We start from the raw sequence: 20793 nt of genomic DNA, 5'->3' as shown, positions 1-20793 counted from the left end.
GATCTCTAAGTCATGTAAAAAAAAAAAAAAAAAAAAAAGGTATACGAGAAACTTTTAGCCCTGTGACAGGAAACACCTGAGGCTAGTAGTCTTTCGAGTTTTGGGGGGAAATGTTGCTTCTAAAATCCACGATATTACTCTTTAAAACGTTGTAAAAGTCCGTGGAATTACTTTAAAACAATGTAAAAACTCATATCGTGTCAAGCTCGTTCGAAACTGCTTAAAAAAGTCATGAAACATTTCACAACACTGCTAAAAAAAAAAGAAAGAAGAAACCGAGAGAACACACAGCTCACCACACAGGAAACAACCAAAACAACCACCACTTTCACTCTGCAGGTGTTGACCATTTCTTCACCAAACTCTCCACACCACATAGGCCACACCTCACCAAGCACTCGTACAAACACACCACAGCCTCTCTGTACCTTGTCAGCCTGTTCGCTCACTGGGTTTCAAAGGATATGGCCATTCGGTGATCTTTTTGGCGTACTTCCTCACCACGTTGTCTTCACTGAAGAGGAAGAGGGAGCGGTTGACCGTTAGGCAGCTCTGCCGGACGGGTATGGGGTTGTACAGGGCCATGGTCCGGGCTCTCTGGGCCATCGACTGCTTGTACATCCGCTGCGCCCCGGGGGGCCCCCCTTGCCTACTGCCGCCGCGGCCGGGCCCCCCTTGTCCGCCGGCACCCCCGCCACCACCGCCACCACCACCTCCTCCTCCTCCATACCTGTTGGGTACCTCGTCTCCAAAGCGCGCCATTCTGCAGACACCAAACGCCAGAGGTTAGGAAGGAGCCGGGGGGGAACCTCAGAGTGACACCTCCACATGCCACCACCCCATCAGCCTCGGCTCCAAACACACATGCAGAATGGAGATAGTTTCTCAGTCTCTCACACTCCTTTTACTCCCTCCTGCTATCTATCTGTGTCTCCTTCCCAGATCTTCAGCGCCGAGAAGACACCTCCATTTGTGAGTGGTGAGGGAGGGAGGGAGGGAAGTAGGAGGTGGAGAGGAAGAGAAGAGGGGAGGGAGAGGAGGGGAGAGGAAAAGCGCACGGTGTCTCTGAACGTGTATTTGGAATATGAATGGGAAATAAACCGATGTGTTTATGTAATTTCTGACAAATCAGTTCTCTGGCAGGAGAAAAAAACACAACTGGTTTCGATGAAGGGTGAGGAAACTGGCAAAAAAATGTGAATTTGTCAGAGCATCAGCGTTTTCTCTCAGTCGAAAAAAGGCAAGGCATCCTGTTTTTTTCTTTTTTTGGTCGGGAAAAACCTCTCCAAGAGTGAGCTTGTTCTTGCATCTCAATAAGGAAACCAATCGATTACCTAAAGTACATGCAAAAAGGATGCATAGCTGTGCGTTTACAGAAATATTGCAATCATCTCTTCTGTAAGTAGGCTACCAAGGCTGGAGACTGCGTCTTTTTTTCCCCTCTCAACAGCCTAGTGCATCTTGACAGGATCTGCAGTTGTCTTTTTTTCACCCTCCCCAGGTCCCCTTTTCCTGCGAGATAAAAATAGAAAAAGATAAGAGTAAAATCTTTAATAATTCATTTTCTCTTGTGCCATTTATCCGCAATGTTTGCTGTAGCACGGCAGAAATCCTTGCTACTGCTGCTGCTGCCACCTCTCACTGCCACCACGCCACTCGGGTTACACGCAAACGCCAACCGAGGGGGGCTTCCCCAAAATCCGAGCCTGGTGACATTTGTTGATATTTGGTGATGGACGGTGCGGCATCCCCCCCTCCTCTTCCTCCACCTCCTCACCCTCCTCCTCAACAAGGCGTCGCTCACTGATTTTGGGCGTGATTGCGCGCACTTGGAGACATAAAAAACACACTGCTCCTCAAACTAACAATCTATATCTTCCCCAGTGCCCCCTGGGGAATGAAACTGATGAGTCGATGAAGTTAAATAAAAAAAATATGTCCACAACAATCATCTATAATCCAATGTTTGGAGACCAAGAATCCCGAGCGAGTAGGATCCGGAGGAGTAGAAAAAGACCACTGGGGGAGGCAGCATCATCACCATCATCAATTCTTGTTGGGAAAATAGAACGGCGGTGGAGCGAGTGTGTTGTAGCAGCGACCTGCATCTTGTCCGCCACCGGGCAGAAACCGTGCACCATCCCCGCCCAGCAGCATCGCCCCCGAGGCTCCCCGAACCAGAGAGAGGCAATCAGCCCCGCAGAGCTACAGCAAGTCCGGCGTCTCCTCTCTCCCTTTTCACTAGCCCTCCCTTTCCCTCCCTCCTCTGCTTTTTTTTCTTTTTTTCCTGCTTGGACCCCCCAGGGGGACGTAGCCAACACGGTCCTGAGGCTGTATTCCCGTGGAGGTCCGTTTCGGAAACGAAGAGCACCCGACGAATGGAGCGCTTTTTCCGGCTCTCCTGCGTTCAGTCAGCCGTCGGGGTTGAGCCGCGTATTGAGCATCTGATCAGTCTGACGGGAACCGAGCGCCGCGCGCAGATCTGTGGCCAAGCCTAGCAGCGCACGACGCACGGCGCCTCCCCGGTGCCTCCCCCACTCACAACCCACTCCCCATAGCGCACGACGGAGATGTATGGGCATCCGTAGTGTATGGCACGGCGCAGCAGGTCTACCGACTCTAAATCTAATCCTCGACTTGTTAGGAACGTGGATTTGGTTGGTAGGCCAGGAGATTACCTGTGCGCTGGTAGACTGGGGATTTGGGTCTTCACAAGCTAATTATTATATTTGAGAATAAATGATCATCAGTGATGTTAGATGGAGTTTCCAGGCTGGTGAGGTTTTGTGGATTGAACCCCCTGAAGGGATTTCTTTCATGGCTTTCTCTCATGAGCCAAAAGCACCAAGAGCAAAGTCTGATTTGCCCCAATCACTGTTTACTCAAACCCACCAGGCTAAACAGAAGGCTTGAAGGGAGGTGGTGGTGGTGGTGTGTGTGTGTGTGTGTGTGTGTGTGTGTGTGTGTGTGTGTGTGTGTGTGTGTGTGTGTGTGTGTAAGTTAAAGGGTGTGGGAGCTTAATGTATTGCAGTATGGTGAATCAAAGAGTTCTCCCCCAGGTTGTCAAGTTGATCACTGCGTCACATCTACGTCTCATGTGGACGCCAAAGCTCGAGTGTCTTGGACATGTGATTGAAAAAGAGAGGCACAAAGTGGCCTCTGTTTCATTCCATGGACCACAAAGCAATATTTAGACAGTATCTATCTATCTATCTATCTATCTATCTATCTATCTATCTATCTATCTATCTATCTATCTATCTATCTATCTATCTATCTATCTCATGGGCTACTTGGGGCTCACGTTACATTTTGTTGAAAGTTTTTGTAAAACCAGAGCGGTGATTACAGCATACATACTTGAGGACTGAAGAGCAAAATCTGACACCAGGGTTACATCATTACTTCTTCAGAGGTGTGTACAGCTGATTACTTTTCATCAATACTACCACTGTCCATACTTATATTCTCCAGTGGGGTTATTCTTTGCTATGAAAATGCCTCAGCTGATAACTGTATGAAAATAATGCTGCTGCCCATAAAGTAAGTTGTACAAACATTTCATGTGCTCAGCCAGTAGCAGAGAGTTTGGAGTGCCATGTTTGTTTTTTTAGGGCGTAGTTATTTTGAGGACACTTTGAACGAGGGTTTTATCTCCCTTCATTCCCTCCGCTCTCCTCCAAGCCGTCTGTCAGTCTGGCATCTGAGTCGTCTTTGATGCAATTCAGCAAGCTGTTTGCCTGGGCTAAAGCGAGCAAGCTGTCACCTCTCCAGAACAGGGAAATGAAGGTGCGGGTGGAGACGCAGAGGAGGGGATGGAGGATAGGAAACCCTTGAAATAACACAGTGGACAGAAAATCCCTTCAAAAATCATCTTTGGGATATTTTTGTTCACAGTTACATAATGAAAATAAGAGCAGCTGATTTAAAGGACATCAGACAGCCGCTTTCCTCACTGTGGCACTGTCCTTGGTCCTGAAACAGTTACTGACTTCACTCCAAGGCCTTGTGGTGCTGTCCAAAGTGCTGAAACAAGTGTAGAGAGCTCTGAACACCACCTGCATAACTTGGGAAGTGATTACCTTTGTCGTGCATCAGGGTGGGTTAGCAAGTGTACCTTGCCATCTGTTAAACACAGAGAAGTGTTTGAGAGTTCTGCTCGCTGTTTGTCTCTCCCACCAACTACTTTGGCAGACAACTACCCGTCATTCAGAGGTCTGGTTCCTGTTCTAAAAAAATCCACTGGTGGAAAACTTGAAGTGGGCCATATGGTGGGCTTTGGGAAGAATCTGAAGGCAAACTGTGATGGACTATGTAGAAGTCAATAAAGTGTCACAAAACTTCATTAAGAAGAGTAACCTGCTGGTGTCCAATGTGTGAAGCAACGCAAGGAATCTGAACATACAGTCTTACATTCTTTTCTTATTATCTAATAACATATCTGTAAAAGTAAACAGAATAAGCTTAAACTTGAATATTTGGTTCAAAGGTGTTTATTAATTGGACTAGGGATCACTTTAGATTCTAGTCTGTTTTTCTTTAAATAGTTACTTGCTTGTCAAAACCAGACAAGTAGTGTTATGATAACAAAGATAAACACACACACACACACACACACACAAACACACACACACACACACACACACACACACACACACACACACACACACACACACACACACACACACACACACACACACACGTCAAAATAAAGAAACAGGTGAGGTCTCTGCAGTCTTAAGAACATATAGCTCATGAGTGTTAACCACAACTCTAATTCAAGGCCTTGTCTACTAACAGAACCAAAGCCAATCCGTAGTTTCTTCCCTTAAATCTATGTTTGATAGATCTAGAAGCTTTTTTGCGTACTTATCATGCATAAAAAAATCATGCCAGAGGGATTTTGGTGAGTAACAGATCATTAGTCAGAAAAACAAGCTGAATCAGGTCTGACAATGTTCATGGCTAAAGTTACTTTAAGCGACTAAAAATAACATGTAGGTGGCCTCTTTCAGCCTCCAAGTTTTATTTCTATACTGTGAGCATTCACCAACGCAACACTTCCAAAAAAATCATGGCTCTGTTAATGCTTTCGCTCTCAAACTGTTTAAGCTACAAAAGGACTCACTGAAGACCCGAGGTTTATCACTTTAACACGTTTTCTTCACCAGATTAATGTTTGTTTTTTAATTATGTATCTGTGTCACAGTTAAGATAGATGTGTTATGTTGTGTTTAACTGTCTTGTCTGCTACCTTTCTTAACACCTGCTTAAAGTTAGGTCAAGCTTTGAAACTCAGGGACTTGGTAGGAGAGCGGATGCAGACTTTTTTTTAGTGAGGTGCCACTGCTGAGGCCCCAACTTATGCAGGGCTGGCTGGCAGTATGTGTCAGCACAAATAGACATGAACGGGGATTATGTATTTACACTAATCAATCTGATATCAAACAGATGTTACATTCCTATTTTTTTCACTCCACTCATAAATAATAGCAGAGTTAATTGAGTTAGATGGATGTCCTTTTTTTTTTTTTTTTTTTTTTTACTTTTTATTACCCTTGTCTGCATTATCTTTTCTGCTGAGATGGATGTCCAATGTAACTATTTAAATCAATGGTAAAAAATTTTGTATGGTAGAGAATTGAAATGCAAAGAAAGCTAGTAGCTGCCTGTTACATCACAGTTCAAAGGAATGATTTTAACACAAGTCCCACCTCTGTCACAGCAAATAGCCAATCATAGTTAAAGATTGGAGGGTTGCTTTTGGTAAAGCTAGCCAGATTTCAAGGGGGTCCATGCTGCCCTTCTGGGTGTGGCCCTGGCTCTGTGGCCTATTAAACAAGGGCTTAAAACGTACATGTGCTACCATCTGTCTTGTGTCAATAAGTTAGAAGCCCATCAAACAACTGCAACAACCTCAATTTATGGAAGACAAAAAGGACTACACTTTAGAAACTAAGATCGCGCCATTATTTAGAATAAAAAAAACAAATCTTCTAATTTGTCTCTATTTTTGCACATCAAGTAAAAAAATAAAATAAAATAAAGTTTGAGACCCAGAGTAAGACTCTTCAGCCAGCCAGCTGATTTTGTGCGTTTTACTTTACTGTTGAAAAAACCCAAAAAGCTTTTGGCCTTAAATAAAATGGTCCAAATAAAATCCCATTGAAGCTGTCAGATCTATTATTCAGCCTTTTTCTTGGAGTCAAATATAACTTGACACATTCTCTGAATATGAGCGATGAGTTGTTTGTGCAGTATGAGTAATTTTTCCCCGTCACAGAGCTCTCATTGGACTCTGCAGTCCCCCTGAGGTCACACAGTGTGTAAACCCACCCGCTGTGGTGCATCTCAGCACTGTGCTATTATTTACAAGATGCCTTCTCAACTTCACATCACGTGAGCATCACTAAATTTGCTCGTCATCTGATTCCCATGGACTGGTAGCTACTAACAGGCATGATAAAAGCCCTGCTCTAGCTGACAGCACATAGAGAGAGTGAAAGTGAGAGAAAGAGGGAGTGAAAGTGAGTGTCGGGAAGAGGTGGGTGGGTGGTGGAGAGACGGTGGGGAGGGGGTGGTGCTGATGCTGCTGGTGGACAAGCCTGCCTGTGATTTGCGCTATTGAAGGGGACGATGAGATGCCAGAGATGACAGGCTCCCCCCATCACTCACTGGTAATAAGGACGGATGGACAGAGGGTGACGGCTGCAGACTCTGGCTCTCTCCTCACTCATATGCTCCTCATTTTTAGCATTGCATACCCCTGCTACTGCTTCTCCTGCTGCTGCATGCTCATGCAGCTTTCTCAGGCTCTCTCCCTGCGACTGTGAGTGGGTGGTTGTGTGTGTGTGTGTGTGTGTGTGTGTGTGTGTGTGTGTGTGTGTGTGTGTGTGTGTGTGTGTGTGTGTGTGTGTGTGTGTGCTGCTGCTGAGGGGAGTCGTGCTGAGGCCCTGATGCGCAGCATTGTCATTCAGGCAGCGTCCACACAGGCAACCCCCGCAGGAAGCCCTGGCACCTCCCCCTTGAAACGTAGTCCCCCCTTACTCCCCACCCTTACCCCTCCTCTCCTCTCCTCCTCCTCCTTCCCCTTCCCGTTCTGTTCTCTGATCTCACTCAGCAGGCCAGAGCTACAGCGTGTCTGTGAGGTGAAGGAGGAGAGAGGGAGACAACACTGCAGGATTAAGACCAATTCACGCTTAACATCATAATATTAAGTTAAACGTTAGGCACTTATGACTGACAATGTCAAATCCAAAGCTATTATGAAAACTATATCCACAGTTGAGCAGCAGTAGTAGTAGTAGCTCAACAAAGAAGCTCAGTAGAGGATTGTTCCTGACACCAATAGCAGCAATAAAGTCCCACTGTATTGAAACCACCTTTTAAATGAATTGCTTATCTTTGGTTTTCTTCTTATTGATGAGGATTCATAAGATTCAGGTCTACAAAAAAAATCTCCCCAGTATTTTTTTTCTGAACTGAAGTTGATTGCTAGGTTGCTGGTGCCAGCAGCTTGCTTTCTGGAGCTGGTTGCTGCAGCTGCAGATCTAGAAATTGCAGTTTTACTTTTCAGCCCTTGTGTTATTAAGTTGAAGTGAATAAAAGTAAAACTGCAGTAAATAAAAAGAGGAAAAAAGGAAAACCCAGCATAAGATAAACACCTGACAGGAAGATGTTTAGTCTCAGTAGGATTGGTAGAAACATTTTCATATCATACATGGTCAATGTTCATCATTGATAAACAAAATACTTTTCTTGTGGATTATTGTAGTGTACATAAAACAAAAACTGCAATTCAAACAACCATATAGGTCCTTTACAATCAGTTCAAACTTTCCAAAATTAGTACCTCCATTGATGGCAAGTGACAGACTTAAACATGAACACATTCTGTTCACTGTTTAAAGCTGCTGTGAGAACACTTTTGTTTGATATGAAAATGACTGAATTAATACTAGTATCTATACATGCTGGCAAGGATGTACAAGTAGTCATAAGTTTTAATGTTAAAGTCCCTATGAGGACTTTCTAAATGATCTTGAAAAAGTCTCACCTTAATATGCCTGATCATAATCCACATTTTAAAATGAGATTATCAGCACCAAAATAGGTTGTTTCTAAATGTTATTTCTCAGGAGGTTACAATCTGAGAGGTGAAGACAACTTTAAAATATTAAGTAGACGCACAAACATTAAAAGTTTCTGTGTATCTGTTATCTGGGTGAGCATATGGAACAGTTTAAGTGAGGAAATAAAGAAATGTAAAAACAAGTCTAAAAAAATTTATAAAAAGATGATTTTTGCAAGATACCATAGTGGAGAGAATTAAGTAGTCTGAAAATATTATGTGTTTAATATTAAAATATAATGATGGTTGGAGAATTATGTATATCTGTGTGAAATTATAATTACTATTGTGGGTGGAAGTTTTCTGTTGCAATGTCCAAGCATGAAATAAGGGTGCATGGACATAGTTGTCTATGAGTATATGTACAGTAAGTGCATACCATCTGCATTTGTTTATAAATAAATGTTTGGTAAAAGAGTGGGAAATAATAAGTTTTTACTTCATCCCATTCCTTTTTCAATATGTGATTCGATGATGTCTGTTTTGTTTTTTGTTTTTTTTTTCCTGTCTTTGACAGAGATTTAACTTAACGTCATGTTCGAAATAAATTTCAATCAATCAATCAAACTTGAGAGTTTGTGTTAGCTCTGCTTGGTGAGGTTTGAGCTGGTAGACAAGCACTGGCAGTACACAACCAGAGTTCACTAACAAGTTACGAACACATCTTAAGCCCCTGTTTCCACCAAGCAGTCTGGCTTAGATCAGTACAGTTTGGTACAGGTTGGATCAGTAAAGCCTGATCCTATCTGCATTTCCACAGCCAACCATGCCCCCTCTTGATAGGCGACATATGAGCCGGATGCCGATAGCCGATAGCCATGTCAGTTGGGTAATAGTGTGACACCATAGTAGTGCAACACAGTGTACCCTGCTAATAAATCCAACAAAGAAGAACACGACACAGTAAACAAAGATCAACAATGCAAGATCTCCAGCTCGTCTTCTTTGTGATTTCCATGTGGCTCTTTGTTGCAAAAGTGCAATCAAACTTTGTTTTCAGAGAAGGCTGTGTGCTGCCAGGAGAAATAAAGCAGCCACAGTAAGTGACAATTCTTTCGACCAATCAACGGTCTGCAGTGTTACCCCAACAGGGTACCAAAAAGTGGGATGGTACAGGTTGGTAATTTGGAGACCTGTCACGGGATTAGTCAGTGGAAATGCCATAAAATGCATGTCGTACTGGGATGAATTAAACCACTTGGTGGAAATGGAGCTTTAGGGTACGGGGCTGTGAGTGGCACTAATTATAGTTAGCTACTAAACAATGGTAAAAACTGAGTTTACAGACTTTTTTTTTTTTTTTTTTTTTTTGAAAAGACCTCCAAGTCTTTGCTTAGACTGTAGCTGATCCTAGCTCCAATACAGTTTTTTTTTTTTTGTCATGGTGACTGTGCATTTTAAAATGACCTCTGTTCATGTTAAAACATGTTTTCAGATTATGTTATCTTGACATGGGATTAACATACACTCCAGTTTATAAATTGAGCTGTTTTCAGTGAGTCTACAAAAAATATCTTTGTTTTTTCTTGTTTTGCCTTAAGTTACATCCTTCACACCCTAAAACAATGTTAGTCCTCCCTTACAGATAGTTTGTTTATGTTGGAGAGAAGGAAACAGGTGATCACAGGGTTGTGGAAAGCTATTTCTTTTCCACCATACACAAATGTTTTGAGGGTTGGTTTTTTTAAAGAGGTCCCAGATCTCTAGTGATTATATAGAAAACATTATGGCTGATTTGCCTGAAAGCCTCCAGGTGTGAGTGCACGTGGGAACATGAGACAGGCTGGGACAAAAATATACACAGCCTGCATGTTCAGCATAACCCTGCCCTGGATACAGAAGGTTTGAGAAATGAAGAAACTCTTCTGGGAAGCTAAAGTAACACATCTGAACCAAATGAGCTCCTTCATGCAAACCCAGCTCGGAGCAGCTGAAGCGAAAGTGGTGGAGGAGAAGAAGACATCCAGAGCACCAAGTATTTCTGTTATTCAGATTTAGATTAATAATGAGATTATGGAGGCAGTTTTATGATCAGTTCGTAATCTTTTGAGTCTTACAGTAAATCCATATTTAGGATGAAAACTAAAGCTCTGACTAATCCACTCCTTCTACCTTTTTCACCAAACTAAACCTTTGAGTCAGATATTTTTTCTCACCTACAGTAACCCCAACCACAGACTCACTGAGATCATTCTCAGAGGTGTTTGCTGCTATGAAAGGTAGACAATATTTAACATAGATGCAGTCACAGTGATTTCACCCGTTGGTTTTCAAAGGTGGTGGGGGGGGTGGGGGGGGGTGTTGGGTCTTCACGTTACTAGAATTGCTTTGTACCCAGCTGTGTTAAAAACTTGATCCTGGTTGGTAAAAGCTTTGTAAAAACTATGGTCTATTCTTAAAAGGAAAAGTGATTCTAGGGAAAAGATGTTGACTGAGTGGTACCAACATAAGTCTCGGTCTCAGGCAGGTCCTCAATGACAGTTAGAAGAAACAGATGAGAGAGCGTCCTGAGAAGCTGCTGGACCCCAACTGTCTCTGGTAGAGAACAGCAGAACAACATCCTGTCCTGCAATCCAGGCAACAACAAGTTGACAAGCTGAGGCATTTATAAATTTAAAAGTAAATAGGCTCTGAGAAGGAGAGCTGAGTGAGGACAGAAATGCCAACTTTATTCCTGTTCAACATATCAGACTGTACCTTCAATGGGAATTTTAATAAAATATTCAATTAGAATGGTGACTGTATCTGTTTTGATCATGATGTCAAACAGTCCAGCAAGTAGGCTGGTACGAAAACAGTAGATTTCAGTTAGGTTTCTAATTGTGAAATTTAAGGAGCCGTTTTTCTGCTGTCTACATTAATACTTTTTAAAACAACAAAGTTAGTACATTGTCTGAAATGGATGGCTACTCAGAGGTTTATGCAAGAGCGAAACTATGACAGCAAGCGGCTCATAAATCATGGACTGTCAGGCAAACATAACTGAAGTAAATTCATTGGCTGATTTGTGAACTTCTTCTTTGATGCTGAGACCAAGGCTTTTTCCCTGAAGTTATTGTATTTGAACAAGAAGATAGAAGAGGGGGTTGGAAAAGAACTTGTCGCACACATTTAAAGATCTGGACCGAGGTTTTGTAATCATTTTGACCCCAAAAGTTAGTACACCACTGTCTCATGATTGGGTCACAAGGATGGCATTTGACATCAAGGAACACATGAAGTCTAGCTCAGGAGGGAGAGACTTTCAGCATGAGACACAAACTGACCCATGTGCTGGGAAAGAAACCAATAGATTACAAAGCTTCACTCAATGAGTCCAACCTTTAACTGGACTCAGGATGATGAAAAAGAACAATAATTCATACAACATTTAGTAATGCATGGTGACTCAATCTTAAAAGTCTGTGTCTGCAGACTGTACTCAGGAAAGATAGCTTTCACAGCTCATAATCATTGTGTAAAAAGTGTGTGTGTGTGTGTGTGTGTGTGTGTGGTGTGTGTGTGTGTGTGTGTGTGTGTGTGTGTGTGTGTGTGTGTGTGTGTGTGTGTGTGTGTGTGTGAGAGAGAGAGAGAGAGAGAGAGAGAGAGAGAGAGAGAGAGAGAGAGAGAGAGAGAGAGAGAATAGCAGCAGTGGTAGTGTGCAGTGTGTTTTATGCAGACAGGCACAAAGATATAGCGAGCTGATGTAGCGTCCAAGCTAATTAGAGGATTGCTCTTTTTTTGGCTCCTTCTCACGCCGACTCAACCTGTATTAATTGATTGGCTGGTTAATGGAAGTGGAGAGGAGGAGCAAGGGAGGAGGGAGAAGGGGAGTGTGCTGGTCTCAGCTAATGGGCCTGACTCTGGTGTGTGGAGTAAGCACTCTAGTCAAGGAATCAGCACTGTGAGACAGACAGACAGAAAGAGAGAGGGGGGAGAGGAAGGGAAGCATGAAGCACAGAAAAAAAGACAGTAACAGAGATGGAGAAATTGTAAAGAGATAGACTGACTATCCACTTCCTAGTGTGGTACGGTCAGGACACTGAAGGAGCATGATCCAGAACAACAGGCTAAAAGATTACACACAGACAATATCAGCAATAGAAGGGTCAAAGGTCACTGACCAGGATCTCATGTACAGACTGTACAAAATCACTGACAACAGAGTAGCTGCCCTGATCATATTTAGAGCTCCCTCTGGTGAGTGGCTGCAGTAAAGGTCACACAGCCCGCTGCCTTCATTATAACAGACGGGACATGAATCAAACTTTAAAATCCAAACACATGTGAAAGACATTTTCTCACGTCTCTGTCATGACAGTTATTTCTTATCATACTGATTCACATCATGACAGTTAATTCTGATTTTTATCCAAATGTTCATTTCTTTGAGAGGCTCAGTTTTAATGAGACGTTTGATGTTGTAAAGAAGGAATGCAGCATCATGACTGACAGCTGTGTTGAAAAGCCCAGAACACACAGGATTTACAGAGCAGAGGAGAAACAGCAAGGAAAAATTTACTGACTCAAACTGGGAACATCAAGTTGGGAAGCCATTGAAATGATCTGGAAGGGTGGGCAAGGACTGTTTCAGACTTTAAACAGGATTCATGTGATGAAAAGACCCTCAATGTGATCAATGAAAAAGCTTTTTAAAATGGCATGTATGTGGTAATATGCTCTGTATGCTTCATATTTATTTGACATGCAACACTAACTGTTTCTGTAAATATCTCATGTAAAAAAAAAAGAACATTATGAAGTATCTGTTAAAGAACAGTTTAAAGATCGGTCTCTCAGACAGTACAAAGTGTCGGATTAGTCTGATTTAAGATGCTTAATTCAACCTGGGCGCTGAGCTGACCCACTTTGGTTATCTAACTTCAGCCATGTACCTTTTCATCATCCCTCCTTCCTCCTCTCTCCTGCCCTCCTCATCACCTTTCCTGTTACAGAACATCTACAGTGCGTCATGCTGGACTGACTCCCTCTGGCTTATTTTTTTTTTTTCTCTGCAGCCAAGCTCTCATTTCCTTTCTCTCCGAAAAACTTTCTTTAAAAATTAACCTATTACCTTTTATTTGTCCCATCTGACAGAGCTGGTTGAGAGCAAGAAAAAGATGCATCAAGGGGAAAAGTGGATCTAAGCATCACCCTGACTGTACTTTTTAATCACTTAGAGTATTAGGAGTCATAACTCACTCACTCGCTGTCAGAGGCAGCAGTTCCCACTCTACGACCTCTTTAAATGACTAATCATGAGGTTTCTCCACTTCTTCAAAATAACAGGAAGTCTTGGGAAGACTGACGACAGACTGCAGGTCTTGACATGAAGATATTTCAGGAAAATGCCTTGAGTGTGTTCAACAGATAACTTAAAAAAAACCCTCACTGGTGGATCTTAACTACTTTTGTATTTGTTTTTCAGCAACACTTGTCTCTGAATCTTTCCTCTACTGGTTTTTAAGCTTGTTTTTTGTTCTGATGTGTCTCTGGTAGATTAAAGATAGCCTATAGTTAAAGTGTAAACCAAACAGAGCGTATTTTTCAGTCCTCTTTGGGTTGATTCTCCTGTAAATTTAACATTTATCCAGCTGGATGGTTATCACAGCCCCTCTGTGGGTATTAGACATCCTGAGACATATGGGCTTGACGTGCTTCACTTGCCTTTCCGTTGGCCGTCCCTCAGACTCTGGCTGGTTGCCACATAATGAGCTGCACTGAAATGAGCATTCTGGGTTTTTCCTGAACGTTCTGTGATCTTGGATCAGCCTGAGAGGAGTTCTCGTTTGAATTTACTGGTGAATTTAAGCAAGCCTGCTTTAAACTGCTTTGAATTTTTGCTGGTGTTTCATTTAAAGGTTGTCTGTCTATGGAGAGTCTCTCTCTGTGTCTGTGTCTCTCTCTGTCCAAACAGCCACTTCCTGACATGTTGCTGATTATTCTTGATAAAAGGAGATGTCTTGAACAATTGCTGTTACTTTCTAAAACACTCACTAAAACACTCATCAATATTCTATTTAATCCTTAAACATATTTTATTATACAAACACCACTAACATAAATATGTATTTTTACAAAATTAAATAATTTTTAGTTGCATAAAAGAGAGAAGTGTCTGTCTACACTGGCTTCCTGTCAGAGGACAGAGTTTAAAACGCTCCTGTTGGTTTACAAAGCTCTGAATGGATTAGGGCCAAAATACATCAATGATCTTTTGATTCAATATGAACCATCAAGACCACTTAGGTCATCTGGATCAGGTCTGCTCTTAGTCCTCAGAGTCAGAACCAAACATGGAAAGGCAGCATTCAGCTTCTATGCTCCAAATATCTGGAACAAGCTGCAAGAAAATATCAGGTCTGCTGAAACTCTGAGTTCATTTAAATCCAAGTTCAAGACTCACCTTTTTACAGCTGCCTTTTATTAGAGCATTTTAACAATTCATTTTAATATCTTCTCTTTTACTCTGCACTGCCAGTTTTATCTTAAAATCGCTTTTAAAATCTATTTCAAAATCTATTTCAAAATCTATTTTTAACTTTTTTCCTCCTTTAATCTTGTTTTACTGTATCTTTTTAATGTTAATCTGCTTTTAATTTAATTTTAATTGTTTTCTTTCAATTCGTTCTGTCTGTAAAGCACTTTGAATTGCCATGCTAAAATGTTCTATATAAATAAACATTGCCTTGCCTTGTGCATCAACCATAGATACAGCCTAGACCAGGGGTCATCAGCTACATTTGTCCAAGGGCCAACATTTTTTCAACAGACACTGGGTATTTCTTGTGAAATAGATGGATTAATATTGTCTCCTCAGTTATACATCATTAATAATTTATTTATTAATTTTCTTTCCAAGTTTGTTATTTTTTTGGTATTTGTTGGTATCAACACTCATTATCTACTCCTAGCGCCACTAGGGGGCCGCAGCAATATTTCGGGTTCCATAATTGTGAAGTGTCAAGCTGTCCATCACCATCACATGCATTGTCACAGGTTTTGGAGAACATCAGCAGGAGAAAGGCCTTCTGTAAATATTTAAAGCTTAGAAATAGGCACTCTTAAAGAGCCTTGAGTGGGAAGTTGAAGCAGAAAAACCACAGCTTTGATAAAGAATGGACTGATAAGTGTGTACACAAAGAGCCAACCTGCTGTAACTATGTACCTCATTTACAATGAAACTGTTGCTTTTGCTAAAGAATATAATCAACACAACATAAAGCAAATAATCTACAAGGAGTCACATCCTAAACAAACAGGGGTCCAATAAAGGAACGTTTCTTATAGAATAAAGACAAATCCCATGCAAACAGAATTCGCAACCAAACAAGAGAGGGCAAATCTGTTTCTGAAAGCTACTAGTTTGAAGGCAGGCTTTGTCACAAGCTGCTTTTTAGAGGATGTTTTTTTTCCATTTGAATTTAAGAATTATTTAACATAGCTTTCTTCTCCTCACTAGGGTATTTTTCAAAAATTTTCTGGGGGCTGCAAAGTCCTGGCTGGCTGGATATTGCACGTGGGCAGTCAGTTGACGTTCATTGACCAAAACCAAACATGCCAATGTTTTAAGAAGTCAAATTTCAACTTTGGTTCGTGGATTATTCTATCTATTGAACATTAGCAGAACAAGCTAGTCAGTCAACCTTGCCTCTTTTTTTCAATTTTGTTGCAAAGTAAACACACATGAAATTAAAATGTGTTTGTTTGTTTTTTTATCCCAAAGTTTTGCGGTTTTGCTATCTTTTAGGAATTGTACAGAATTTTTTGTCCATGTCAACAATCAGTTTTTTGTTTTTTTGCACTGGGAGCAGCCAAGACCTCATTTTCAGGTCTCTTAGGTTTCAAAGAGCTTACAGGTTACAGAAGCTGTCTCTCCCAGTGGACCACTTCGTATTAACCCCTTGATGCCTGCAGTTGTGAATTTGTGACATATCATGTCTGGTCTTGATGCAGCTGAGATGACCTTTGTATCCCAGTAATGTCTATTGGTTCATATTCCACACATACCAAGAATAGTATCAAATCCACTATATCCCAATATGTTGGTCAGAGGGTAAACTTAGTATATTTTTAGGTATAATGTGATATATTGAAATACACAATCTCCATCCAATTTGGTATCACTAAGAATTTAAAAACACATAAAAGCAACAGTTTTTGTATAATTATGAATTAATTCAGGCAGTAAGAGGTTAACATGTGCTTCAAATTTTTGCTATTTTACAAAGAAAACATAGAAACACCGGAAATGAATCATGTCCTGATATTAGCAACAGCTCAGGTCTAAAAGTTGTGCACTAAAAAAACAAGTTTACGTCATTTGTCGTAAGTCTCGAGCCTCATTGACTTTGTTGGTACATGGAGCATGGCAGTGTGCCATGATGAGTTAAACTATTCTGAACCTAGAGTACAGTGGCATAAAACAGCTGACATCCAGAGCATGTGTTGAGCATCAAAACCTCTAAACTGGTTTTGTATAGACAAGAGACACTGTCAAGGCAAAAACTCCCATTACTGGACACAGGCCCTAGCTGCACAGATCAATCATGAAAAGGTTCAAATTAAAATTCTGTGCTGGTTTATTTATCTTCCACAATATACAACTGCATGTATTCTGCAATAAACATAGCATAAAGCATAAAGCAAAGAGGGGGGAAGAGACAGAGGTTTAACACCAAGCCAGGATCTGCTCAGAAAAAACTACAGCAGGTGGAGAGAAATGTGGAGAGCGTTTTGCTATTTTTGGAACTGAGTGTTGGACTGAACCTTCATCTCACCAGGTGGTTTCCCTGCCTTTCACCAAATGCACAGAGGGATCGGTAGAAAGAAAAATGGTAGAAAATTAAATCAATGGTTTTTACAGGAAATGTTTACAAAGCCTGGAAGAAGGATTAAAACATAAATAAATAAAACCTCCATCACTGCCAGTAATTCTCTGAATCCCTCTGACAACTGAGTCAAAAGAAAAGCAGAAAACAAATAAAAAGACTCTCACTTTCTGTAAGCAAAGTTTGGAAATCAAAATGGGAGACAGACTGGAAAGGAAAATTAGCAGAAGTAGAAGGTAAAAAATGTCATGCTGAAGAAAATAGAACAGGAACGACAAAACAGGGAATACAAATGAAAGAAAAAAATTAATAAAAAGAGAGGTGGTGGGGCTATTAGCAGCAGTGGAGAGGAGAAGGAAGGGTGAAAGAAGAGAAATGCAAAGGAGCCAGGATTTGAGGTCAGATAGGAAGTGAGCAAAATGATTAGAAGGAGACGAGGAGAGAAGCAGGTAAGGTAATGATTGAACAGGAGAGATAAGGAAGTGTAGGAAGGTGAAAAGGAGGAGAAATGGGACAGCGAGGGAGATAGTTGAGATGGTGTGGAGAAGGAGCAGAGATATAAAGGGGAACAGAACAGCCTGTGTGCCTGTTTATCTTAATAAACCGTAAACACACCTCTCTTCTGTGGATGAGTTTGGGCTTTAAATGCTTTGTTTATGTGCCTCAAGTTATAAATATTGGGTACTTTTTGCGTCAAACTCAAATGATATGACTTCTTAATTCGCTGGCTTTAGCTTTGCAGAAGCTGAACTTTGATCTTATAGTTTTCAGCATTTGAAATAGCTCCTCTACCATCAAATGTAGGTCAAAGTTGATGCAGGATGTTGGTGTTTTATGTTAATGTAAAATTCAAAAAGTAAACTTTAGATTTTAAAGGTTATCCGACTGTTAAAAGATAAATCGACAAACTTAAGAACATGTTTATCATCCATGAAGGTCTGCAGGTTTTATCATGCATCAAGTTAACAGTGCATGTTTCTTATCATTTCCTACAATGGCAAAGATGCTGACCCAACACATTTAATGGGAGACCATTTGGATCCTCCGGAGTCTTTACTTTGGACTGCATGCTGCAGCCATAACTCGTGTTAAGTAAAAAGGACAGGTGGGTTTTTACATAAACATCTTGCTGAGAGCAGCTTTAATGTGTTAAAAAGCTGCTGAAGGTTTGAACTCATTTAACAAGTCCATATATCACACAGGAACAATGGGGGTGTATGCTGTAAATGTCCTCACTGTAAAGGTTTCATTGAGAAAAAGCTGAGGTTTGAAGGGTATGGCAGTGCCCTCGCTAAACGGGAGTGCCTGGCAGCCAGCCAATCACAAAGAGGGGCGACCCTGGGTGGCAGCTGGAGAGAGACAGAGGCAGCACTTTTCAGAAAGAGAATGTCATCTATCACAAATGATGCAGTCAACACTGAACCAATCAGGATGGACTAGTCCCTTGTTCACTCATTCACCCTCACTTTTATAAATCACTGCCTGTCTTCAGGGATCTGTAATCTGAGATTTGATTCCTCATGTTTGGAGGTCCCTAGAATACATAACAGTAGTTTATAAAACTTTGATGAAAAGTGACCTGGATTTGTTTACCTAAGCAGGAATGTTTTCAAAAAACTCAAAAGCCTTTCTTAAACCCGCAAACTGTTTGGAGTCACACACACAGCTCAATGAAGCTCAATGTATTAAAAGTCCCATATTGTGCAAAAATCACTTTAAGTCTTTTAGTTAAATTTTAAGGTCTTTGGCTTTCCTCCCAGCCCACAAAATGGGATATTTAATGATAAAACCTGTTCTTAGTAGTGCTTGTGAATGTAAAATCCTGACCTAAAACGAGCTGTTTGGAATTTCCAGGATTTGCCGACGTCAGCGATCGACCACTTAGGAGCAAGTCTGGCCTGATTGGTCCACCAGAGCAGATACCCCCTAGAGTGCCTGTACCCCCTCCCCGCCCACTCCCCTCCCTGGGAGGAGAATGCCAAAGTTGAAAATCCATCACTGCTTTGTTTTTGGCTGTAAACAGCCACATAGTTCCATGCACAAGCTTCCCATCTCAGAAGAAGACAAGACTAAGTGGCTAGAGTTCATTTATGAAGGAAATGTTCCAGCTACACTCAGTAAAACTGTTCATGTGTGCGCTGGTCACTTCACGGCCGACTGCTTTTCCAACTTTGGACAGTACAACAGAGGGCTAGTGAATAGACTGATCCTGAATCCAGGCGCATTACCAACCATCCACCAACAAACCTCGGACCCTGGAAATGTGAGTATTTTAAATGCTGTGTGCTGTGGAGCAGATGTAAGAGCTTTTCCTCAGTGTCCCCTGTCTCTGTGTTAGCTTCAGGATGCTAACTTTAGCTGCGGTTGGCCTGTTGTTTTAGCCTTTCATGTAACGGTAAACGAGCTTCATGTTTTCGAAACATTGCGCACTCGGAGCTCGTGGCGCCGCTCTCAGTGATGCGGAAGAGCAGGGCGGTATCAGCAGTGGCTCATTTACATATGAAGGTCACGCCCACTAAATCAGAGCGTTCTGAACAGAGGGGCTATGAAAGCCTGGAAACAATGCTGCTGTGCTTGATTTATTGGCTTTTTGGACCAAAACATGTTTCTACCATTTCATGAAGACATCATTGATCCATATTAAACTGCAGAAAAGGAGCATAATATGGCACCTTTAAGATGCAGAGATCGGGTTCAGTTACGAGCTTTGGGACAAACTCCACTCATTTCCACAAATAAGGATCTTTATTATTTAGTTACAAGATAAGGATTAGCATACACACAAAATTTCCTTAACAGTATGAAAAATACTCAGCATGTTATTTGAAAACATATCTAATCACTTTTTGCCTAAAGTTAATGCTTTAAAATATACTTAAATATATCAAAAACTTTGAAATAAAAAGTGCGGTCTTAAAAAAGGTTAGACACATCCTAATTGTATTTTGAAAACCCTTAGATTTTTATATTGGACCCTCACATGGACCCTCCACGTGAACATCATAGACCAAAAAGAGTGGATGTCATCCTGCATTAGTCAAAAGCCTGTTTAAACCATCAGATACTGTTCAAAGGTGAACATAAATTAACTTATTTTTTAAATCCAAGGCTCTAAAATGTTTTGACTTAGTACAGCACAAAACAGCTTAACTACTGTTGCTGCCACAAACATTCAGGAAATGTTTCATGATAGAGAGGGTGGTTATAATTTGACCTGACCTGAAGGTAAGAAGTATGCATACTTTTTTTAAAAAAGTTTTTGTATCCCTGTACAAGGATACAGAAGACAGACTGAGTGCAGAATTAAAACAAGTTCCAGGTACATGTCTGTTCAAAAAGAGGCTTAAAGAAATGATTCTCCTTGAGTATGTTATAGATTAAAAAAAAATATGAGATGTTAGCTTGTTGTAACACAATTTTAAAGGGTATGACCAATACATTTGTTAAGAAGGCATAGGTATAATAGTTTTTTTTTCTGTATAAATGATATGTTGTATATTCACTTTACATGGCAAATCTAAGACTGTTATAACTTAAGTATAGTAAAATTCAAAGGATGAGAAAAGTTGATACTTCTTCCTACTTCTTTTCACTTATGTAAATTGAGAACATAAAAAGTGATTGTTTTGTTGTTGTTTTTTTCTGATTATCACTTATTTTTATTTTTCACTGTTTAAGTTGTCATCTGGATAAATGAAATAAAGATTAATTCAATTCAAAGGTTAAAAATATGCAGGTCTGCAGCAGGATAAAGCAGGTATACAATCAGTTTCATGTTAACACTTTTCATTTTATGTAGTTATGATCAGTGGAGACTGAAAAGTTAAACCAAGGCTTTTCACACATGCACAT

At 41.0% G+C, this 20793-nt stretch overlaps 1 protein-coding gene across 14 annotated transcripts in view; it reads right to left on the bottom strand.

Moving 5' to 3' along the window:
* cacna1ab (calcium channel, voltage-dependent, P/Q type, alpha 1A subunit, b) overlaps positions 1-20793 on the bottom strand; it is a 201441-nt gene that overhangs the window by 161307 nt on the left and 19341 nt on the right. For all 14 annotated transcript variants that reach the window (XM_074665510.1, XM_074665511.1, XM_074665515.1 and 11 more), the window contains exon 2: positions 468-763. In XM_074665510.1, the coding sequence (XP_074521611.1) occupies positions 468-763 (296 nt within the window). The remainder of the gene's footprint in view (positions 1-467; positions 764-20793) is intronic.

Source organism: Halichoeres trimaculatus, unplaced genomic scaffold, assembly GCF_033239565.1.
Source record: "Halichoeres trimaculatus isolate MK-OKI-2021-1 unplaced genomic scaffold, fHalTri1.1 fHalTri1_scaffold_2, whole genome shotgun sequence".
Classification (NCBI taxonomy): Eukaryota; Metazoa; Chordata; class Actinopteri; order Labriformes; family Labridae; genus Halichoeres; species Halichoeres trimaculatus.
The sequence above is the reverse complement of the archived record's forward strand: the minus strand, read 5'-3'. Positions and strand labels throughout refer to the sequence as shown.